The sequence below is a fragment of the Leptodactylus fuscus genome, chromosome 2, assembly GCF_031893055.1.
Source record: "Leptodactylus fuscus isolate aLepFus1 chromosome 2, aLepFus1.hap2, whole genome shotgun sequence".
Classification (NCBI taxonomy): domain Eukaryota; kingdom Metazoa; phylum Chordata; class Amphibia; order Anura; family Leptodactylidae; genus Leptodactylus; species Leptodactylus fuscus.
Window position 1 is genome coordinate 219581064 of NC_134266.1, and position 25703 is coordinate 219606766.

The 25703-nt window shown below is 42.5% G+C and overlaps 2 protein-coding genes across 3 annotated transcripts in view; both read right to left on the bottom strand.

Moving 5' to 3' along the window:
• SUOX (sulfite oxidase) lies at positions 1-14449 on the bottom strand. 2 transcript variants are annotated; one of them, XM_075265650.1, is made up of 4 exons: positions 14419-14449; positions 8037-8103; positions 4788-4959; positions 1-2675 (listed from the first exon to the last, which is right to left on the bottom strand). In XM_075265650.1, the coding sequence occupies exons 2-4, from the start codon at positions 8093-8095 to the stop codon at positions 1221-1223; spliced, it is 1686 nt and encodes a 561-aa protein (XP_075121751.1). In that variant the 5' UTR covers positions 8096-8103; positions 14419-14449; the 3' UTR covers positions 1-1220. The 2 variants fall into 2 exon arrangements, with proteins under 2 accessions (XP_075121751.1, XP_075121749.1); XM_075265648.1 differs by lacking the exon at positions 14419-14449 and having other exon boundaries at positions 8037-8129.
• Positions 14450-19438: 4989 nt separating this feature from the next.
• RAB5B (RAB5B, member RAS oncogene family) overlaps positions 19439-25703 on the bottom strand; it is a 38188-nt gene continuing 31923 nt past the window's right edge. Inside the window, exon 6 of the mRNA XM_075265696.1 lies at positions 19439-24192. Within this exon, the coding sequence (XP_075121797.1) occupies positions 24077-24192 (116 nt within the window). The 3' untranslated portion in view covers positions 19439-24076. The remainder of the gene's footprint in view (positions 24193-25703) is intronic.

Consider the following 25703-nt stretch of genomic DNA (forward strand, 5'->3'; position numbering starts at 1 on the left):
CAAAATTCAATGTTAAGGCATCTAGCAGTAAGAAATTTGTATATACCGTAGCAAAAATAAAACAGGATTTGTGTTGATTGACATTTACCAGTTATGAATTTGCAAATCCATTATAAATACAGTAGTCCAGTTAGGTTACAATATAATGGCTGGCTATATTTCCAGTTAATATTTAGTAACTTCCTTACTGGTACATTTACACAATTATGGCTCAATTAAAAGCTGCCCATTGTCAAAGATTGTGCGATACACAGCAGAGACATGAGATTATATATACTATACTACTGCCATACCTAGTAATGTACAGCCAAGGACCCATTTAGCTGACCCCCATATATATGCACACTAGTAGCGAGCCCTATCGCTATTTCTTCCCCCAACCTCTGCTGTCAATAAAAGGTTAGAAACCCCTCCAACAAATATTAGGATCTGGCTGACATTAATCTAATGTGTACAGACAGCCTTAAAGTGAAAAGGTTATGGACGATGACCATATTTATTGCACAGGGTAGTTTATAACAAACTACAGAAAGTCAACTCATCCCGAAGTTATAGGTAACAAAAGTTAATGGTACCGTAACAATCTCATTCGCACATGAGACATTACATTTTCCTGCCCTAGTTATATAGGCACTTTACAACCACCTTAAGGCTGAGGCCACACATTATAGAAAAGCAGAGTTTTTAGCTGTTGTGGAAGTGCAATGGGAGAAAAGCAACAAAAAAAACCATGTGTTTACAGTCCTAGCAAACTGAATGAGATTTTATGTGCTCTTATCCCCAAAGTGTGGAAACCACACAAATTGTACCTGCAAAAATGCAGCATTTTCCTCTCAGACTTCTACTGGGAAAAAATTCAAAACGTAGAAGAAGGACATTTTTTGGAATTGTGTTTTTTGCTGCGTGTATGAAACATGTGACCTCAGCCTAAAATAGTCTATAATGTACAAAATAAATGCATATCATTTATCTATTATATGCAGAGAAGATTTTTTTTTTTTTTTTTTTTATAGGAACCCCATAACGCCAACTCCAAAAAACAGTAGGGTCCTGTATACCATTAGACTGGAGTCTGGTGATGTTACACTGAATTTCACTATGAAATACTAGCTGAGGTTTATAGAAAGCCGTGTACTCAATCACACATGTTATCATGGTAACAAGTTAAACAGTCTTTAAGTTTGTCTTCTTCTCTGTGTATAGGAGACACCATTTGCATATCAATGTTCATCTCTGCTTACTTTGACACTTATACGGTGCCAGGCATTATTCAATACCCCACGCAAGTTCCATATTGGGGCCACGGTATCAGGCTGCACATTGTAGCTGCTGTCTACAGCCTTACAGATGACTTTCATTTCCTTCTCTTCTAGAGGAATAGCTGCTTCCAATTTCCACAGTTTCCATGCCCATGAAGGTCCCTTTTTCTGCTCTCCAATAAGATCAGCCACTTTCCAGGTTTTTCCTCCATCAAGAGACACATCCACTCGCACAATCTCTCTGCCACCTCCGCTCCAAGCATACCCTTTGATGGTCACTTTTCCATCGTCATCTGGGGTGATTGTTTCTCCAGGTCGTGGGTCCGTAATTGCAGACTGTACAGGTAGGTCTTGTATAGCTGGAGCAGAAGTAAAGTCTACAGTATCCCAATCCACACATGGATTGAAGCCCTTGTAATCATTCTGCTGCCAGTGGCTAGAACTTTCCTCCTCGTGTACAATAATGCGGCCCAACCACTTCACGTTCCGGGCACCTACCACACCTGGCACAATAACCCGCAGTGGAAAGCCATGATCTTTAGGCAATGCCTCACCATTCATTTCATAAGCAAGTAGGACGTCATGGTCTTTGCTCATTGCACGCTTAAAGGAAATGGAGGCTCCATATTTTGTTCCAGTTATGTCTTGATCCAAGCCTTCAAACTGGACATGCTGCACATTGGGCATGTCTTCTGTATAACCAGCATCTAACAAAACATCCCTAAGCCGCACGCCTGCCCATTTAGCTGTACTAATGGCCGCTGTACCCCAGTCCAGTCCTTTAACTATTTTAATAGCATTCATCTCAGAGCGTCGATTTCCAGCACACTGCAGAGTGGCCGTCACTTCATGTCGTGAAAACTTGGTCTTAAGGTCTTTCAGGGACAATTTCAATGGTTTACCCCGCTTTGCCCCAGGTGGACTCTCTATAATTAGCTGGAATTCTTCAGGGTTAATATCCGGCACTGGCAAATGGTTCCTCTTGAAGAACAGCTCATTTGGAGTAATGAAGTTCTCTGTCAGCAATTCAGGGGGAGGCTCAGCATTAAAAGGTTTCTGACTATTGACCTTTAAAATAGGATGTCGAGAAGGATCGCCAGAGTAGGGATCAGATATATCACTTGGCTCCTCTTTGTCATCAGCACTGAGTACTCCCACCTTGTACTCTTGCAAAATTTCCATGACATGCTCACTCTTGTGAACGCCATAGAGTGCCCAGAAAGGTTCTAGAGCGCCCCCAGCAGCCAGCAAGATTCTTTTTCCTCCAGGATGTAGTTCCACAAAATCTGTAATGTCAAATACTTCTCCTGCATATGTAACCCATATTCTGTCAGAAGGACTTGTGTGCTTCTTTACATCCTCTCTTGTATACTGGGGGTAAGAAGGGGCAGCTTCTTTAGACTCAGCTTGAGCAACCTTCAGGAAAGAGAATGAAGTAATTATTTCATTCTAGATAGCTTTGACATTCAATGCTTTGTACAAGTTATATAATAACTAAAGTTGCTATGCAAACACAAATACAGATGTAAGAGTGAATGTGTAACTTGTTCCTGGAACTGGCAGGCAACTGTTGGCCCTCGTTCACACATCTGCAATCTACAGACGTGTTGGGTCTGATATTCACTGACAGCACACCACCCTACTAATGTGCGGTTGATGTGTTGTCCATGGTTGATCTGATATTCATATCCTTAACCCCTTTAGCGACCCTTGACGTAACTGTACGTCATGGGTCGCATGGGGATGTATGGAGCGAGCTCACACGCTGAGCTCGCTCCATACACGGCAGATGCCGGCTGTATAATACAGCCAGGACCTGCCACTAACAGCAGCGGTCGGTGCCCGAGCCGATCGCTGCTGTTAACCCTTTACACACTGCGGTCAAACGTGACCGCAGTGTGTAAACGGCGCCGGCGGCATGGGCGCCGCCATGTTTTGCCGATCGCCGCCCTCCTGAACGTCACATGAGGGCGGTGATCGGTTGCTATGACAGCCGGAAGCCTATTGAAGGCTTCCAGGCTTGTCTCTGCACTAGATCTATTAGACGATGCCAGAGGCATCGTCTAATAGAAGTGCTGCGATTTTCCTATTCACTGCAGTACTGTAGTATTGCAGTGAATAGTATGAGCGATCAGACTCCCTAGGTTTCAAGGTACCTAAGGGGTCTGATCATAAATGTAACAGAAGAAAAAAAAAAGTTTTTAAAAGTATTAAAAAAATAAAAAAAAAAAAATATAAAAGTTCAAATCACCCCCCTTTCCCTAGATCAGCTATAAAAGTAATTAAAGAACATTAAACATAAACATATTAGGTATCCCTGCGCTCCAAAATGCCTGAACTATTAGAATATTAAAACATTTATCCCGTACTGCGAACGGCGTAGCGGCAAAAAAAATAAAAACAGCCAAAAAGCGTTTTTTTCAACACTTTGCCTCCTATAAAAAATTGAATAAAAAGTGATCAAACCATCGGATCTTTCCCCAAATGGTATCAATAGAAACGTCATCTTGTCCTGCATAAAAAGACACCACAACCAGCTCCATACATGGAAATATGAAAAAGTTACAGGTGTTAGAACATGATGACACAAATTTTTTTTTCTATTTTGCAAAGTTTATCATTTTTTTTTTAAAAGTATCAAAAAATTTCAAATACTATATAAATTTGGTATCACCGTGTTTGTACTGACACGTAGAACACAGGTAACATGTCATTTGTACCAAACAGTGAATGCTGTAAAAATTAAACCCATAAGAAAATGGTGCAAATGCATTTTTTCTCCAATTGCGCCTCATTCTGAATTTTTTTCCAGCTTCCCAGTACATTGCACAGCATATTGAATGGTGCCATTACAAAGTACAATTTGTCCCGCAAACAATAAGCTATCATGTGACTCTGTGAACTGAAAAATGAAAAAGTTATGGCTCTTGAAATGTGAGGAGGGAAAAACGAAAATGCGAAACCAAAAAATGGCCTGGTCCTTAAGGGGTTAAAGAATAGATCAATTTACTTATTTAAGAATTTCATATACTTTTCAATGTCTGTGGATCTGTGAAAAGCAAACTGAACATGTGTGAAATTTAAATGGGCTCCATAGTCAGCAAAATTGACCACAATAGGGAACAGGTGTCTGCATGCGCCCATTAAAATAAATCAGTGAGTGTAGCAGACATGAAAAAGGAATAGGTGATGAACCCTGCTGTACTATGCTGCAAGCAGAAACAGAATTCAGAAGTGTTTGGAACTTGTGATAGATGTGACCCAGGCATCTATTCTTCTGCAATGGGAGAACTGCTTACCCACTCCTGAACAGTGACCATAAGTGACCACATCCTTGCATACCAGGATCCCACATTGAATTATACATGTGAGAATATGAGCTGATGCAAGGTTGGAGCTGTGGAGACTTTAATACTGACAGTCATTCATTGGTAGAACACAGAAATGCAATAGATTATCATTGCATAAGATTATTAAAACAAAAAACACACACACACACACAACCTTTAAATGTGAACAAGTCCTTACTTTTCGCCTCTGGGTATCAAAAATCAGGAAGGAGCCCAATCCCAACAATGCTCCAGCTGTGGCACCCCATTTCCAGCCGTTTGTCCTGGAGCCGCTTTCTGTGCTCGGATTCCACCTGGATTCATTCGTAGCTGTACACATTCGTGCCGACATAAGTAATTGTTTCTGCAACCTGGAAAACAATATACAGCACATAAAGAGATAGCAGTCCTCTGTTTTTTTTTTTTTTTTTTAAATGTAAATTGTGAGCTCCACATAGGGAAAAAAATGTACATTGTGAGCCCTATCAGTATGTCTTTTGGAATATGGAATGGAAATCCACACAAACACGGGGAGAACATATAAACTCCTAGCAGATGTTTTTTTTGCCCTTGACAGGATTAGAACCAAGGACTCCTGCGCTGCAAGGCTGCAGTGCTAACCACTGTTAGAAAATTACAGTTCCCAGCATGCAAACTTGCTCTGCTGTTCTTGGAACTCCGATGGAAGTGAATGGAGCATGATGGGAGTTGTAGTTTCACAGGAGCAGGAGAGCCAAGGTTCCCTCCCCCTGCACTAGACCAATAGCTTTAATCCCATACCCATACCACTTGGCAAACATTTCCTCATGGGTTTGCCCAGGTCAGTGGCGTAACTAGGAATGGCGGGGCCCCGTGGCGAACTTTTGACATGCCCCCCCCCCCCCCCCCCCAACCAACACCGAAGACCTCGACCGACCCCCTCCTCCGCACTCTATTATGTCCCTTAGTAAGCCCTGCACACAGTATTATGTCCATTCGTGGCCCCTGCACACAGTATTATGTCCAGGATCGGCAAGTAAATAGGGCCTGTAACGGCCAATTAAAAAAAAAAAAAAAATGGCCTGGGCCCGGTGACAGCCGCCTCTATGGTAGTTACGCCCCTGGCCCAGGTCTTACCAGACTCTGTGATATACGCCTTTTTTTCTATGACTAACCCCATCACTTCATTACCACAACAAATAATGTGTGTTGGACCATTGTGGTTGCGGTTTGTATGTAATACTGTTACGCATTATGGTCTTTATTTCTGAACTGATTGCACAGTAATACTTTTATATAGGTCCTCTGTCATCATATATTTCATTTTCTCATCTTAAAAAAAAAACAACAACCTGAATTCACATAAGAAGATGGAAGTGACATGCTCATGGAGCCTTACTAATGCACAAATTCATACAAAAGATAAAATTGTAGGGGCACCATATTTTATGTCTGTACCACACATTCATAATGTGGCCGACCCACAATGAAGGTAATAGTGGTCTGATGAAATGCATCCCTTCATACAAAATAGAGGTCTCATGTAAGGCGTCTGTCCTATGCCTGCTAGCTCAGACATTCAACACAGACAAGAAGGATGGTGTCTGACCAGAAGCTTCTGTTGAAGCCGCAGCAAGGACGGGAAACAATCATTGCTCCTTCCTCTAAGGGTGCATTCACACTAAGTATACGCTGACTAATTCTGAACATTAAAACACGTTCAGAATCAGCGAGTACAAAGCAGATCCCATTCATTTCAATGGGAGCCGGCATACGTTCGCTCCCCATTTAAAAGAATGGGCTGCTTTTTTCCCTATTGGTTTCAACGTGATACGCGCGTATGCCGGCTCCCATTGAAATGAATGGGATCTGCTTTGTGCTCGCTGATTCTGAACGTTTTTTTACGTTCAGAATCAGCTCAGCGTATACTCAGTGTGAATGCACCCCAAGACTGGTATATAGATTTATTTTTTTCCTATTGCAGGGGTTGGGGTACACTCTTACAAGGAGCTCTAGTGAAGACATGCCAGGTACAGATTACATTGTCACACAGCTCACAGATCGCTGAACTACAAATTACATTCATTTATATCCTGCTAAACTTAAAGGGGTCTTCCAGCCTTTATATATTGATTACCTGCCCCCTTAAAAAGCAAAACAAATGACAAAAAAAAAAAAACTGCATTTTAACACTATAACACAACATCTGTGCCATACATAGAAGTCACACACTGGAAGTACAAATCAGCTGCAGGCTGTACAAGATAAGATAAATGCAATAAAACCAATCGAATAGAAATATTGTGAAAAAGATAAGAAGTTCTTCGAACCTGCAGGGAGGAGCTTAGGCGATGTCTGTAATGAATGTGATAACACAGTCTGAACATCTTTCTATGACTAACAGTCTTCCACAAAATGCAACAACTTGGATCAACCTATAGGGTTTGTTTGTTTTGTTTTTTTAAAACAGTCTTTACCAAACATGACAAGTTTATTTTTTAATTTATTTATTTTTTAATTTGTGGATTTCTTTACAAAATTTCAATGTGCAAGTAGTTATGCGGCACAACATAGGGCAAATGTTCATAAAACACTTACTAGTGTGCCGAGAGGGTCACTGTACTAAAGGAGCACAAGTCCAGCCAACATACAGGTCAGTAGAGTCTACATTGCTACAGTTACTTATTAAACAAAATTCCAGTGAGGAGAGGGAAACACCACATTTACTGCTGAATCCTCCAACAAGTAGTAAGAAAATTGCATCATCAGCCCATGTTCACATCTGTGCCGGAGTCTGCTAAAGAGTCCGCCTTCGGGGAAAAAGGCCCCCACTAAGGACTCTCTTTCTTTCCTCTGTGGCTTTCATTTTAAAGCCAGCACTGTTTTAGCGGTCTGCCTCTCTCTGTAGCCAGCGCTGGTGTGAACCATTACATTCTGTGCACATATCACCGTCACAGCACTTGTGCCATGATGTAGCTGTTTTATTACCAGCTTATGGGTGGAATTGACAAACACTTCTGCTAGGAAGTGAAGAAAACCTTATATGTCATGATCAGCACTGAGTGCAGGGCCTTGAGGGTAAATGCAAAGAGGGAGTTACCTGGTTTGTTCTCTAAGGTAGAACAATGACATCAGTATTCAAATAAAAATATCTTTATTGTCCCACATATCTGACATCAAGAGACATTTTGCCACCTTTCTTGCCTTCTGTCATCCCTGGCATTGTAATAACTGGGGATGATACACTTCATATCACTGCTCTGGGCCGCCACCCTTTTATAATGCACAAGTAAAGATTTGTTGGCACATACATGTGTCCCATTTACCAATACATAATACTTATAAAAAAGAAAAAAAAAAAAGAAAAAGAAAAAAGCCTTATTGAGTAAGAGATTGTTAAACTCTTAGAAAACGTCACAGGAAGATTTATTCTAAATTTTATGTACCCCAGAATTGATGGATCACTTACCTCTGTTGTCTGGCGAGGCTGCATAGCGCCACTGATGGGACCCTACATAGTAGTGTCATGTTGTACCCTAAATCAAAGAAAGGAAACATTAGCCAATGAAACAGTAATGTACACTAATGATACAGCATTCTGCCATCTTCTGTATCCCCAAGGAGCTGCAGAGCACCTACACAACATTACTGTATGAGACTACAAGGCAGCCCTGCTTTCCTGATCAGTGGAGTTAGCCGCTGGACCCACAACTTATGGAGTCAGCTTTGGACCCCCATTTATAGGCAATTTAGGCTGAGATTAAAGCCCAGACCCAGGCGGTTTCTATAAATGTTCTTACCAACATGCCAGACTGATCAAAGTGGAGAATGCCTGCTCACAAGTTGTCAGTGATGCCATACTTACACAGTTCCAGTCAACCCCCCCCCCTCCCCACCCCCCAATCCAACACTTTCCCCAGAAAGAAACTGGACACCTGCCACCACGAATGATCCTTTGTGCAAACTTAAAACAATTGGCCAAAGGCAGCCATGATGTGGAGCGGTCATCTTCTGGTTACAGTCAGCTTTAGACCTTCTGCTGTCCTTGTTTAACAGTGCTATTAGTAGAGTGCTTTCTTTGTATTTGGCTGCTTTACATCCTACTTTGTGTGTTTATGTTCTTGTTTCATTTCATCACAAGTGTATCAGTGTTTGCTGAACATACTGTACATGCCCCACGTGAATGCCCTGTATGACAGATCTTCAGTTCAGGAGCCCAGTACATGCAACACCACTCTAAACTGGTTCTAAAAAAAAATAAATGGTAAAGGGAGTCTGTCAGCATTAAACTGGTTAGAGGGGATTCTATTTTCCAAACATGCCTCAGCTATTGAACTTTGTAGTCCCATTTTCAAGCAAACTGCTGTTTTATTCATATGGAAATTAGATAAATCTTGTTCCCAGGAATCTGGAGCTTAGAGTAAAGCCCAGGCACAACCCAAAGTACCCCCACCCCCAATTTACATATGAATAAAATTGCAATTTATATGGAAATGAGTCCCCAAAGCTGAATAAGAGGCATATTTGGCAACTCTAGAATCCGCTCTGTAAAGTAATGGGGGTTAGGTTGACAACCAATTTACTGCTGACAGACTCCCTTTAAGTTATATGGCAAATATAAAGACTGAACCATCACTTCTATCCAGAAATACAAAAGTGTGTTTGCCACAGTCACAAAATTTCTAGGACATATAAACTAAATAAAATTGGATCCAATATAATGCTGGTCATTGGAAACGCACCAGGATAGCAGTCAATTGAACACTTGTGATTCCAGTACAGGACGGTATGTAGTGCAGAAAAGCATCTCTGAGCATCAGAGATAACTATATGCGAGGAGTCTGTCTCCCAAAATAATATACAGGCCAGTATATTCTGCTTGCACACAGAGTCATGTCTAAGGGCTCGGTAGTGTAAACTAGACTTGCTATCTCTTGCCAAAATGACAAGGAAAAGTTAATCAGTTGAAGGAAACACTATCTGATAACTCCTGCCATAACCCTGCAATAAGCTACAAATCTGGAACGGCTCCAACAGAAGTAATACACTTCACTAGTTAGCAAGGTTCACACTGATCAATATGACGGCTTATTCTACATGATGACTGATAACCTTCACTGCTATTACACCGTCATAAACCAAACCCTACAACTCCTCGAATGGACTGAGTCCTCTAAGTCTACGAGAGCAAAGCCACTTAAAGACATGCTCCATCCGTCTTTACCCAGCCATCAGATGATAGATGATTTCCCACCTAAGTTGTTGGGTCTCATGTGTGCAGGGGCCTCAGCTCTCCCCTGAGGGCAGATGCCAGGGGCATAAGGATTGGCTAGTTGAATTTCTACTGCTTGATCCTTTTTTGCTCTTGGGGAGATTACCCATGCTAGAGCTACCTGGCAGCAGCTTCCTTCCCTCACCCCATTCATGCATGTGTACTGGGGCGAGTGGTTGTCCGAACACACGTTCAGCTGGCAGCTATCCTAAGAGTATGGCCGGCCCTGTACACATTAAATTGTTAAGTAATCCCAATAAAACCGGTCATGTGTATGACCAACTTTATTACTACCACCATTTCCCTCAATATACCTGGGAAACGCACTAGTAGAACAGAAATAGAATAGGAAATGTATTTTCTGTATTGTTGAAGATATTGTAATCTTGTTTGCTTAACATTACTTGGCACTTGGTTGCCCTCTATATTTTCTGATCCAATGACAAGATCCACCAAGTAACGTCTCAAGCCCAGCTCCACCCGAATGAATTTATGAAATCTTTTCTATATTCAACATCATTTACAACATATACATTATAGGGTTTGGTTCAGCACAACAATATAGTCAGTTGATCACTGGGGGAGGGTCCGCAGCCACATCTGACAGCTCAAACGCATGGATGACCATCAAGTGCATGGATGGGTCAGGTCTACCATAGTGGGAGTTACTCCAAGTCATCTGAAGGACCTGGTTGGCTGGAGCCTTATACATAGCCTGCAGTATACAGGAAGTTTACAGTCTGGGGGTCTGTCTGAGACCCCAGAGTGTAATAATAGCCGTTCTGGTTCAGATTAGTTTACTCCGAATGAAACGGCTAGTTGAGTTTACTCACCTCTTGTAGACTCCCCGGACCCCACAATAGTAGTAAACGTTATCAGCCCGATACAATTGACTAATAGGTTGGATTATAATGGGGGCAAATGGGCTACAACCCATTTGTCCCTTATTATAATCCATGTCTGGCTTTTAAAAGAGGGCAAGGTCTAAAATAATCTACATTAATCATGAGAGAGGTAAAATGCACAAATAATCAGCCAGCCCTACCTTCAAGAACTGCATGGATAAACCTGAACGCACACTAAGATTACAGCACTGAACATATTTCCTAACATATTACATATTATTGTGCGGTCGAGAAAAGTGGCAAGGAATTTATGTTGCCTATGAGAGACTGTTCGAAGGATATACAAGCACATTATATAGCCTGCATTCCATAAAAAGGCAATAAAGTGCCATAAAAACAGAGGTCCTGACAAGATTTGATTCAATAAAGATAACAGATCATTTAGAATAAGTGCCAATTTACAGTGTTTAATGTGCAAAGTTTGGATATATCAATGTGAGGTGTGCAAAGTGTGCCTAGATATGACAGATGTATACGAACCTGGTGCAAGTACAGCTCTGTAGAGAGCCAATCTGCAGCCTGATCTGGGGCAGGTTGGCAACTTTAAATTTTTCACACATGTACAAGAAGTTTGCTCATTTGCCCCAAATAAACATCCTCAGCCATGAGGCAAGTGTGCAAAATAGCAGCTTCATGAATTATAAGCAGATTTGGGCTATCGACGCAAAGAAGACTGTGCAATACAGTCTCTACAAGGCTTGCTCACATCTGCGTCCGGTCTCCGTTCATACAGGTTTCTGTTTCCTGCACAAAACAGAGCAGGAGACGGAAACCTGCAGGACTCTTTCATACCCATTCATTTGAATGGGTTTGAAAGGTGTCTGGCCGTGAGCGCTGGTGAGCGCTTTATGCTCTCTGCTGCAAAACCGTTTTTTTAAACCAGACACAGAGTCGGACATGCAGTACTCTGTGTCCGGTTTAAAAAAACTGGTTTCGTGAGCATAAAACGCTCACCACCGCTCATGGCCAGACCCGGTCTGACAGGTTTCCGTCTTCTGCATGCAGAAGATGGAAACCTGAAAACAGAGTCTGGGCGCTAATGTGAACCCAGCGTAAGACCCTATGTGCTCTGATTAATTTATACCTCGAGTATACCACCTCAAAATCAGCTTCAAATTTCTCCTGAATGCAACCTCCATTCATTTAATTGGAAATCAGATGTTGACATTTCATCTAGCAGATTTTTTCAGTTAACAAAAAAGTAAGGCCCCGTTCACAAGGGGCTAGGGACCGCTTGTTTTGGTCCTAATTCTGACGTGGGAAGCCGCGTCAGAATAGGACCAAAATGCGCCTGCTGCAGCTTTCGTCAGTTGCGGCTTCCCGCTCCAGAGTAGGCCCAAATGAATGGGCCTAGTCTGGATGGTGAAGAAAGGGCAGTTCGCTTCCCGCTATGTTCCCGCTCACAGAAAAAAGGAAGCTAGCGGTCTACATACCTCTATTGTGAGGGGGCAGATTCTGAGGTGGATTCAGCTTCAAAATCCACCCTGTCTTGCCCTGTGTGAACGAGCCCTAAGGGGCAGTGCACACAGTTTTTTGGCGCTCATTTTGACGCTGAATACACCTAAAAATCAGCCTCCATAAAAAGCTTCCCAATAGAGGTCTAGTGAAAGGCTTTTTGGGGGGGCTGATTTTGAGGTGGATTCAGTGTCAAAATCAGCACCAAAAAACTCTGTGTGCACTGATCCTGAAACTTCCCCAAATGCGACTCCATACATTGACCAGGCTGCACTATTGTCTCTCAGCTTCTCTTCAAATGACTAGGAAATGAGCTGTAATGGCAACTACACAGTGTATAGATCCGTCTACTACTACGTCCATATACTGTGCTATAAACAGCTGGTTAATGTAGGGTCGCAGTGTCAGACTCACACCAATGGCAAATCCAGTCGTAAAGATAGGCTACGGGAAGTCACAATCCCTTTAGATAGAAGAGTAGTCGGTTCTGTAGAAGATACACTCCACACCCTGGATTAGGCCCGGTTCACATCTGCATTCGGGTTTCCATTTGAAGAGTCTGCTTGGGGACCCCCAAACGGAAACCTATCCACAAAAAAAAAAAAAAAAAAAAAAAAGCATTTACCTAAGGAAACCCACAGACCCAAAGCCTATAATGGGGTCCGTATAGTATCCGCACAAAACGTGGAGAGAAAAGTGCTGCTTGCAGGACTTCTCTCCGCATATTTCATGTGGATAAGGGAACGGAATTCCCAAAGGCAGATGTAAACCGGGTCTTAGCAATGTTTTATAAGGAGTCTGTTTATATAACAAAGAAAAGCACACGAGAAGTAAATAGTTTTACAGTGTGAAGTGGTTAGAACTGGTCACAAGTATGTGGATTATATACCTATAAAGAGAATTCAGAAGAATGCTATAATGGTTATTTCCCATCTGGCACTTAACGCTTGTGGGATGGAAGGAGGGGGTGTGCTAGGGCAGGGCAATTAATACAAATAAAATAAAAAAAATATCAAAAGTTGGCTCGATTAATTGTTGTGAACTTAGTGAGGTAAATTATTTTGCATTCTCAGTGGGGTGTCCTTTTGCCAATGGCAGTGTAACTGTGCACATGTTTGTTGCAACTCAGCCTCTTTCTTCATACTATTCCGTACTTGATAAATATGGCACAAGCCAGGTTCAACAGCTTCTGTCGTAAATTACAACAGAATTGTCCCCCACAGTGTGGGGGGGATTTATTACGTTGGAGTTTATCCCACCAGTCCCCAACTGGCATGAAGCATGTCTGATAAGAACATAGTCTAAATAGTCACAGCACTTGCTTACAGAAGATGTTATGCCAGCAGGGCGAAACTGATCTCTGGCAATGCAATGTGTGTTGCGGTATAACCCCAGCCACAGGTTTGTATAGGCTGTAAGGAATGTTCTCAGTCACTGACAACAGAGATCTTGAAAATGGCCACCAATAACCAAACTACATGAGAAGTTTCCATAATACATTGTCTAGGAGCAGAAAAGTACCGCGCACCATCTCCATAGGAGTGAATGGGAAAGCCCTTGCATGGTAGTTCTGTATCCTGACCAGTATATTATATACATCTCCTGACTAGTATATAGCTATACAGTTTACATGGTAGTTCTGTATCCTGACCAGTATATTATATACATCTCCTGACCAGTATATAGCTATACAGTTCACATGGTAGTTCTGTATCCTGACCAGTATATTATATACATCTCCTGACCAGTATATAGCTATACACAGTTTACATGGTAGTTCTGTATCCTGACCAGTATATACAGTAGCTATACAGTTTACATGATAGTTCTGTATCCTGATTAGTATATTATATACATCTCCTGACCAGTATAGAGCCTGACAAGTACACTATATATCCCCTGACTAGTATACAGCTACACCCTGTTTACATGCAGGGAATACACTCAGTGTCTGTGTCCTACATCCCAGAACCGGACGAGCAGCTTCTTCCCATCTTGGCCTCTACACATCAGGCTTTTCTCTCTCCAGACCCCGGAGCCCCCGGTCCCGCCAGTGACAGCGCCACACGTGCCCCTCCAGCCCGCACTGCAGCCAGCTCAGCACTCCTGCAGGGCAGCACGGCCGGACCCTATGGAGGGGCCCCCCGAGGAGGAGGTTCCCTCAGCACAGGCTGGCCTCACATAATGGCGCTGGCAGCCTCGGCTCCCGTACATATTACCTGCCTGAGGCGCGAGTCTCCCTTCCAGCTGGCAGACGGAATCACACTGTAGCGCAACCCAATCTGTCCCCTTATAAGGGACATGAAGTGACGTCAGAGGGGGGTGGGGTCACCGAACACTTGACCCTATCAAGGCTCCTGTACAGATGGAGCAAACTCAAGTTCAGCGCGGAGAACCTTGTGGAGAGTCGTGAGGTGGCGCAGAATAATGTACACAAGTCCCTACAAATCATTGTCATGCCGGGGACTAGGCCTTGTGTCCTTGGAAGAGAATGAACGTTTTAGTGAACATATATAGCACCAACATATACCACAGCACAGATATTGCCTCACTCACAAGCGAATTCCTTATTAGTATGTCTTTAGGAGTGTGGGAAGAACCCTACACAATATGGGGAGAACATACAAACTCCTTACAAGTGTTGTGCTTGTCTGGATTTGATCCTATGACTCCGCTGCTGCAAGACAACAGTGCTAACCATGGTAAGGGAGCATTCACACGGAGCAAAATGGCTCGGATTCTGGCACGACTCCACACGGAATTCACGCAGAGTCCGCACGAATTCCGTGCGGGATTGCCGCCAGAATCTGCGCGGTTAAAAAGCCTCCCCTTAGAACTCTATTGAGAGGCATTTTAACCATGTGGATTCTGGCAGAAATCCCACACAGACTCCACGTGAATTCTGTGTGGAGTCGCACCAGAAACCGAGCCATTTTGCCCCGTGTGAATGCCCCCTATGGGTAAGTTCACACAGCGGAAACCTTTTCCACTGTATGGCTTTTTCACGTGTGGCTTTTTTGCACTGCGTCAGTATCCTGTCGCGGCATCCTGGATGAATGGGCCTAAGCAAGAGAGTGTCTCCTGCTGCGGATGCTGTGGCTGACTCAGCCGTGGAATCCATGTAAAGATAGTGTATGCTGCTTTTTTTTATCTCACTATGAAAAAAATCGCCAGCGGAGAAAAAATGTGAGTGACTCCCATTGAAATGAATGGGAGATGTTTTTGCTGGCAGATTTTGAGGCAGATTCCGCGTCTGCAAAAAACTCAGCATGAACATACCCTTAGAACTTTCTGTTGCAATTATATCTATGGGAAAGCCACCAGCATTTCCGTAAATATAATTGACATGCTGGGATTTTCAAAGCCGTGATGGCTTTGGAAATCGTAGTGTGTCCTTCACTGCGATTTTTTCTGCAAAGTGGGCCATGGGGCCCCGGCCTAATAGAAGCTCCTCCATCAGCTTCATTCGGTTTTGGTTCAGCGAGTACACTTAGTGACCCTCTGAACAGAAGAGTATACACATTAAAAAGCGGTTAACTGGGAAAGCCGAGCACCCCATAGACTATAATGAGGCCCATGTGGTTTCCACTCGGTTTCTGCACAAAACGTGCAGAGAGAAAAGTCCTGCAAGCAGCAATTTTTTCTCTGCATGTTTCATGCAGAAACCACACAGACCCCATTATTGTCTATGGGGTCCATGAGTTTCCTTAGGTAACTGCTTTGTAATGTGTATAGGTTTCCGTTCGGGTTGTCCCACAGGGATGTCCCCGTATGCTGCCCATGCACGGGACGTGCTTCTGCGGCTCCTTTCATTAAAGGAATAGGAGCCCCCAGAAGCATGGACCACAAAATAGGACAGGAATAGGACCTGTCCTATCTGATGCAGCCCAGATTGTTAGTCCACACACTGAACCGTGAAAATCACAGTCATATGTAGAGGCCTATAGAAAATAATGGGTCAGCATGCGATCTGTGAAATAAACAGATCGCACACTGACCCATACCACGGTCGTCTGCAAGGGGCCTAAGAGTAAGGCCACATACCATGCAAACTACAAACATTCTGCAGCATTTTGCACCCCAAGTGTATCTCCATACATATGACACTGCACAGAGTCTTTAAGGTATTGCGCAGATGTCCTATGTGTCACTAGCACGCTCACAGTGTTTGAAACTGACATTTATCACTGTAGACCTATATAGAAATTTAAGTAAATGCTTTCTTAAGAATGATGCTCGATCCTATCTCAGTTTTCACTGGTCACTCTGCATGGGAGATGCATCACCGCACAACTAGTCAGCCGTGATTCCTGCCATAGCTGAATTAATAGACTTTTTTCAATTAGGCACAGCATGACAACTCAAGAACCTTAGAAAGACTACATGCATTTTTTTCTGGACCTCAGTCATACACATAGTTAAAGGGATCCTATCATTAAAACTCAATTTTTTCTCACTAACACGTCGGAATAGCCTTAAGAAAGGCTATTCTTCTCCTATTTTTAGATGTCTTCTCTGCGCTGCCATTTGGTATGAATCCCGGTTTTCGTTGGTATGTAAATGAATTCTCTCGCAGCACTGGAGGCGGGCCCCAGCGCTCCAACAGCACTGGGGGCCCCCCAATGCTGCAAGAGAACTCTCCAGCGCCGCCTCCATCTTCTTCAGGAATGGCCTCTCTGCGTGTCTTCTTCTGGAGCGGGGCTTCAAACTTCTAGGCCTCAGGCCTAGGGCAAAGCTGACTGCGCATGCCCGCCGGCCACAAGAAAATGGCCGCTTACAATACTGTGTAAGTGGCTATTTTCTTGCGGCCGGGACACTGTGAGCATGATGGGGCAAATGCACAATTTGTGGACCCGCCATGTACTTAGAACATGTGGAGAAGTCTACTTATATATTTCTGTTTTCTAGGTTAAAATTATTGATGACCTCTCCTAATGATAGGTCATCAGTATCAGATCAGTGAGGGTTCAACGTCTCATACCCCCACTGATCAGAGATTGGAGCAGGAAGCAACAGCTCTGTCCTCTGCTTAGTGGATGACATAGTAATCTCTCCAGCTGGACGGTCACTGCAGGTTAGTTCCCATTCAATTGAATTGAAGCTGATCTGCAATACCCTGGTCTGCCCACTACACAAAGAACAGCGCTGTCTGCTTCCTGCTCTATTCTCTGTGTATCAGTAGCTGAGAACAACTGATTCATGGGGTTGCTGATGTTAGACCCTCATTGACCTCACTTTTCGCTCTGCATGTTTTGTTCTGAAACCAAACAGAAACCGCACAAACCCCATTATAGTCTATGGGGTCCACATTTTTTTTCCAGATAACCGCTTTTCTATGAGTATAGGTTTCCTGTCGGGGGTCCCCAAGCGGACTCACCGAACGGAATACCAAACGCAGATGTGAACTGGGCCTTAGGGTTTGGAGTTTGAAAAAAAAAGTTTGTTACATATTTGCTTTCAATAGAGGAGCTTTCCTGTTCCTGAGTGAGTCAGAGTCAGGCTGTGGAAAAATCAAGTCAGGCCAACCAACACCAGAGCCCTGATAATGCGTTACACATTCCTTGCTTCTTCTTTAGCCTCTTTAGTATGTCTGTGCATTCACTTTTACTGCCATTGCCAGGTGCACAAACTGTCTTGATGGCCCGTTCTGCATAATGGGGTGCATGTACATGCAAGCTGTAGGAGTCAATTATTACATTATACATAATTGGGTATAAATTTGTCACATTAGTTTTGCCACAAAGAAGAAGCCTCATCCCATTGCAGATAACAGGAATGTAGGATGGAGACAAGCACAAGCTGACATCCTCCACAACATAGTCATGACTATAAACCGTCACTGATTTGGATATAGACAGGCCTATCACAATTTCTAATGTAAACCCTTCAGTACCATAATTAGAATCCCTAAAATTAACCCTTCTCCATTCCAGCTCCCACATTACCCCACGATATGATGCCATTTCAGGCTAACTCTATATGTCCAAGCACCATCCACATGTTAAAGGACCTGACTGGTGACGGCTCAAAGTTTTATGTTTGTGTAATGACAGTCACCTCTATTACAGAATTATCTGATCCCCTGTATAAGCAATGCCGCCCCTGCTACCTCTTGTGTCACCGCCTCTACCTCATAGATTGTAAGCTCTTGCGAGCAGGGCCCTCAGTCCCATTGTGTGAAATGACTATCTCTCTGTAATGTATCTGTTTGTTTGTATTTGGACCCTACTAATTGTACAGCGCTGCGGGATATGTTGGCGCTATATAAATAAAATGTATTATTATTATATAGTTGCTACAGAATTGTATTATATAGTAAAGGAACTCTACCACAACCTAAATTACTTGTAAGATACTTATATGCTGTTGTAGAGGCAATTAATGTCAAATTTGAAATCTTGTTGCTAAGAAAATCCACTTTTTGTCCAAATATGTATGGAAATAAAAGTTGTTCAGTGCAACGGGGTATAGCCGCATCAAGAAGAAACGTAATTTGAAGGTAAAGAAGGTGTAGGGGTGCGTTATCATTAATGGGGGGTGAAGGCGAGTGAGCATAAGAAGAGATGTGTAAGGGGTGAGTAAGAGAAAAAGAAAGGGGAGGGTGGTGGAAAAGCTCTTGTATAGGGGGGTATTGAGTATCATGTGTGGGACAGAGAGGGCAGGGCCGACAGGAGAATGGGAGGGTAGAGATTGGGGTGCCCATAGAGTACTGAATGTACCGTGGCTTGCCCTAGGAGGAGTGGGTTAATTTTCATCTCCTATGAGTAAGGGGCTGTTCACACGGCGGAAAATGAAGAGGAATTCCTCTTCATTATCCAGCCACGGACTACCCAAGACGGGATGTCAATGCAGGTCATCAGTATTCTGTCGCAGATTTCCGCTGTGGATAAGGCCCAGATAAATGCACCTACTCAGCAGAGTCTTCAGCCGCAGACTCCACAGAAAGATCAGGCAGGATGATTATTTTTCAGCGTCGCTGCAATCTTTATTTTCAATGGCAGGTAAAATCTGGCCCTCACCCTTCATAGGATAAGATCAACAGACATAATCGTTGAGTGAATGGCTGATGCAGATGAAGCAAAAACTTTCTTCACTCGTAATGCCCACAGCAGGATAAGAAGGGGTTGTTTGGTTGTTCTTCTCCCTCCATTTGGTGTGGTTCTAAATCATACAAATACTGCCAAGTATGACCAGGTATACACATATTATATATAATGTACAATAATGAACGAGACAACATTAAGAAGCTAAGGTCATTTATTATACACACACAGTCTTTGTTTTTACTTACATTAAATACATTGGTAGATCAGGGGATGATGTCCATTATGGTTACAACTGAAGTTAGATCTTTCTCAATGCAAATAAGACAAAAGAAATGTTCATTAAAACTGAGGCAAATGAATCTTTCAGAGCTGCAATGTACCAACTTGGTCCAGATTTCACCCCCGTGTAGGGAATCAAGGTGACGTTGGCTGTCTTATTAGTATTTTGAGTACAACACTGGGTGTCTGTGGCAATACAATGTGTCACTTCATCCGGACGTTGAATTAAAAAAAAGCACAACATCAATATCTCTGTTGTCCCATAGCTACAACCTAGCAGTGATTTTATTTTCTCTAAAGTGAATTGTAGTGTGTTGGAGCCATTGACTGATGTTTGTCTAAATCAGAGGCTGTACAGAAACAATGGATATGCGCGCTTCCACAAGACTAACTGCATACATTGCTTGCATTTTATGTAACATCACAGTAAAAATAAATATCACTTATCAATCCGCTGCAATGATTATTAAAACAGTTTCAAATCTCAATAGCCGACTTACATCTTCCACAGGCAGAAGGACTTGCTGCTTCCTACATATGTTCACTATACCGTCAGCAGCTTCCTAGTGCTACGCCCTACACGCAGGCAACCACTTAGGTGACGTATACAAAATGGCTACCACGAACATAGCTGTACAAATATGATCAATTAGTGTCCCTAACAGTGTAACAGACACAAGATCCAAAAAAGGATGTGATCTTTTTCGAGAAGTTCGGGCTGACGTCTTTTGAGATGATTTGTATGGTTAGAATGAACCTTAGCAAAGACTGGGTTAGCATTTTTATAGTATGTACAAAATCCTAATAATGCTGAAACTGGAAATTCGATTCATCCCTAGAACATCGATGTTTTGTATAGACATATGCAGAAATGGAGGGTACATGTTAGGGTAGGTTCACACATGCGCCTGTATTCCGTTCGGGGTTTCTGCCCATGAACCCGCTTAAGAAATGCAGATACATGTTTCCGCACGCACCCCATTATAGTCTATGGGGTCCGCGGATTTCCACAGATAACAGCTTTTTAAATGGCTTCGCTTTCCATTTTTCGTATCCCCAAGTGGACCCGAAGAATAGAAAGCCAAATGCTAGCATGAACGTAGCATAAATGAAGATTGGAGACAGAGCTACATCTCTCCCAACAGGTTACTATTCCCCATGTTGTGCACACAGGCTAGGAGATGCCTACAGCTTCCTGTACTGTTGTAGTGTAAGAGTACAACACTTCTGGAGTGTCAGAAACAGTCATTGGTGATTACTAGCATTGCACAAAAGGTGAACATTTCCAATAAAAGGTCTCTATGAAGTTTACTTTGACCGTGTGATCTGTAGAGCAGAAAAACACTACAATATAGCAAAAAACTGACTGAGAATACAATAAAGTGTTATATAGGTTTTTTTGTTTTTTAATCTTCAGCCCATGATTAGAAATCCGACATAGAATTGTAGAACATGCACTGCACACAATGGAGGACCTTTAGGCCACTGGACAGATTTCCTGGCCCGAACCCAGTCAGGAGACTATAAGGAGAACTAGGATGCCAAGAAACACCCCCTCCTCGTAGCTTCACTGTCTGGTATCATATATAGTAAAGGACATGGACCCTTCTGTAGATTACTATGATGCAAGCAGTCCTGGTCTCCAGACCACATTCAATCTGGAAAATGCAGGTCTGGGTTTTCTAGACAATATTTAGACATGTGCATGCGGCCTTAGAATATCGCACACAGTGTACAATTACGCTGTGAGACAGGGCTAAACATCTGCACCAAAATCAACAATCGGTGCCAGTTAATTGGATTTAACTTATTGCATAAAATATGCAATAAAGTTCCCTAACAATACTGCAACAGATCGGTCATGCTGCGGATGGAAAATCCGCTGCATTCCTACAATCCACTACAGATTTGTACGCTTTGTGTGTGATGTTTGCTAGAAAAAAAAAATTCACTAATAATTTACTGTATCCTGTAGAAGAAGTGCATGTGTGACTCTATGCTTTGCGCATATTCACATATCGCAGTTTGCCGCAGAAATGTTTGCATTTGAAAATATGTCCAATACATCTAACTGGGGTTGTTTATTCAAGAAGCAGAAAATTTTCTGCAAGACTCATTTAGAACTGTGACAGTTGCCGAAATTTCTTAAAAAAAAATAAAAATCTGATGGGTGTGAACGTATCCTTATATTTCCTAGGCCTTTGTCATTCATGTGCTGTCTAGCCCTCCCACAAATGGGATGTTAAAGTCAATAGTAGGTTATAAGGTCAAAGGTTATAGAGTAGCACACCTCAACAACAGTCCTGTCCACCTATGGAAGGAAGGCACATTTCAAGAGAAAACTGGCAATCCAGAAAACCACCAACATTAGTAAGAACACTTAAAAACACACACAGAAAGGCACATACCTGCCATGCCAACTGGTGTATAGATAAGACTAAGAGAACCTCACAAGTCAGATTAGGGACATTGTGGCCCAACTTGTCTCAGTTAGAAGACTCTCCTTGTTAGGGTAAAGAGTGGTTAACAATGTATGGACGTTGTGATGTGGATGATCTGTTATACATGTGGTGCAGTCAGCCCATCGGCCACATTGTAGTCCTTAATATAATAAAAGCAGGAAATATGCGTAAATGAAGACAAGCGCAACCTTTCCACCACTTTAGAACTAAAGTGCATGCTGCTTGTGGCAGCCCTTGGAGTAGGCAACACCAAATACACAGGTTTGCATGGAAGTTGCAGAATAACAACTGTACAATAATAACCACTGTATAAGACCTCTTCAAGAAAGGTGAAAACAGACATTTAGTGACTGCCATGACAGTACTGAAGACTTTCTATTTAGTTACATAGCTTGACAGAGAGATTATTAAAGTGTAACTCTAATTATAAAGCAACTTTTCCTATATGATTAGTATATGTGGATATAAAAAAAACCTTCATAATCATCTTAGTTTATTAAAGAAAAATGCTTCTATCCCCTATCCTGATGTCAGTGGCTGCTTTCCTTCCCCTTCACTCACTCCTTAGTCACAGCCTCTCTCTCTCTCCTTCCACCTGCTTCCTCCTCCACCTCCCCTCTCCATAGACACATAACTAGTCAATATTAACTCTCTGGATACAGGTTATATTAGTGATAACAGAAGCTGATTGAGATTAGGAAAGAAGCATTTTCTTTAATAAAATATATTACAAAGTATCTTATATTCACCTGTATTGGTCATTTATTAATAGTTGGTTTAGAATTGGAGGTACACTTTAAGTAAAGGCTAGAAGATCGAGTCCCCTGACCACTGCCATAGCTACACCAGGACTTGCAGACAGGCTGGTACTGTGCGTATCTCCATGCCGGAAATTCTTTATCTGTTACCGCCCATAGTGTAAATATTGGCGCAGGTTTTTACTGCTCTGATGCAGCAGTGCTAAATCCTTATATCAATCTAAATCCCATGCATGGCAATACAATACAGCAAGATGTGCTGCACAAATGGATGGAAAACCCTGATGCTGTACAAAATCCCTGAAAACTAATGATGACTTCTACATAGAGAGCTCCCATTGTCAATCTGAAGTTTTGTAAACCATTTTATGTGCTTTAAATTCCAGATACAAATTACATCCCCCTCCCCAGGACACCAAGAGAGTTACACTGCATTATGGAAGGCCAGTGCAGATACTGCCTGGGCTAACCACACAATCTCTATGACTGAATGGTGTACTCACCCCTTGCAGTCCTTACAGTTATAGGCAAATCTCATACGTTCATCTTAAACTCCCAAATTTACACCAGTGCACCACCCATGAAATTGTTCATGTTTTCTGACAATCTAAAGCAACATGTATGGATCATTTACCAGCTACAGTTGTCCAGGCACACAAATAATGCATCAGATAGGCCAAGCAAACAAGAAAATAAAAGTTTACAAGTACTGTAGCAAGATGTGTAAGTAATGTGAGGCTTCTTCCAAGTCTGAAGATCTACAGAGTACTTGACAGGCTGCAAAACAGAGAGAAATTGAAGAAAGCAGAAGGTAGGTGGTAGGCAGAAGATAGGTAGTAGGTGGGTGGAGGGGAACCTACACAAAATCAAAACAAAAATCAATATTAAAGTCACTATATGCAGCTATAATACAAAGTAGAATCAGTTTATTTTATTTTTTGCTTCTTTTCTTGTTTGCTCTGTAGAGAAGGCGCGGTCCCCAGAAGATGCGATCCTTTACGGTGTCACCAAGAGTAGTCTGTGTGTGTTTGTTGGAAGCGTTAAAAAGAACAAACAAAAATTAAAACCCACAATAGTGCAGTTAGCGGGGAGATCTCTGAGGGCTGCAGTGGTGTGGGGGGGTGGAAGGGGAAGTTTCAAGCCGCTCGCTTTGTTTCCGTGTGTGCTGTTATCCATTGGTGAGGGGGAGAAAGGGGTGCAAAAGGGAAAGTCTTGGCAGAAGAGTGAGGTGCTGGAAAGGTGTTAAATTGTATTCTGGAAGGTGGAAGGGCAGGTGCAGGAAGAGAGGTTATAATCTTATCTTGAATCCCCTTTGCGCTCCAGTCTCCGGTATTAATTGCTGCAGCACTGGCTCCTGTTCTGCTGGGTCTGCTCGTGGAGATCTACGCCCCGGGGCCGACCAGCTGCCCCACTTGTGTTCTGGGGTTCATTTTTTGGCAGCTTCTTAGCTGTAAAAAAAAGATGGAGTCTCATTATAGGGCTTACGATTTTCACATACATACAACCTATTTATGCCTGGTTCATATCTGCGTTTGGTATTCCGTTTGGGGGGTGTCCACTTGGGAAATAGCGAAAGCATTAAAAAGCGGTGAGCAATGAAAGCACATGGACCTCCATAGACTATAAGGGGTTTTTTTCTGCGTTGTGTCCTCATGAATCACGTGGAGAGAAAAGCAGTTCTCTCCGCATGACTTGTGTGGACACCGGACAGAAAACACACAGACTCCATTATAATCTATGGGGTCCATGTGTTTTCATTGCTCACCCCTTTTTAATGCATTCAGTATTCAGTTCGGGGGGGTCCCCAAGTCTACTCCCCGAACAGAATACCGAATGCAGGCCTTACATACAATATAAAGACATTGGTGACTTATTCTGCCTTTTACAACAACTCTAATGTCATGCCAAACTACTTTGGTACAATATGATGCTTGTAACATGAAGGTCCCATTACACAAGCCGACAATTGGGCCAGTTATAGTGACAGACGTTTATAGGAGCCATTGTTCTCAATAACCGAGCCTTACCAACATGCCAGCAGTAACCAAACACATAAGTAAACACTATAAAGTGATGGCATCTTTAATGGAGCACAAAAATCCTTGTTTGGCAGCGCATCGCCCTGTGTAAACAGGTGTGCGGCCCAAAAACAATAAAACTGAGTGGGGTATGAATGGTGGAAAATCACAAAGTAAATCTCAAAGTCATTTGTATCTTTATGGACATTTTATTGTTTCAATAAATCTAATATAAAAAAATGTGTCTACCAGGTAGACACAACTGCATTTTCATGCGGATACAAATAGAATACAACAAAATTTGACAGTACAGTAGGGTAGAGTTGCCTTTTTACACAGAAGCCAAAGCTTGACTAGTCATGTTATTGTATAAATGGGAGGTGAAGAGACAGGGGCACAGGCTTATGTATTGAGAGAAGGCATAGGTGAGACAGTAAGCTTCATTAACATGAGCTATGAACTTGAAGGTCCACAAGCAGGCATTTTACAAAATGCGAGCACATATAAGAGTGTGTAAAAATACTTTGCTTTGTGTAATTTTGTGACACAAGAAATACATTTATTTTCACAATGACTGCATATGACTTTCATGACTACCAATAAAAGCAACAAGTAGAACAAAAAAACAAAAATATTGTATATCTGCGGAGGGAAAGTCCTGTGATCACAGGCAACATTGGCATTGTGATAACACAAAAGGGAGGGTTCTGTATATAACAGAGACAGGTGAGAGTGCTGCATATCCACTATATCTGTAACCTGGCTGACATAGAGAACTTCCTTATTATTGAATTATAAAGGAAAGGTCGGCAGCACAACCAGTGGAGCTTTGCCGGGACCGACTCAAAGGACACGAGGATCAATGATCTCTTTCAGTTCGGTACCAAATTGTATTGAATAGAATACATGTTACAGAACCAAGCACTCTAGAGGACTAACAA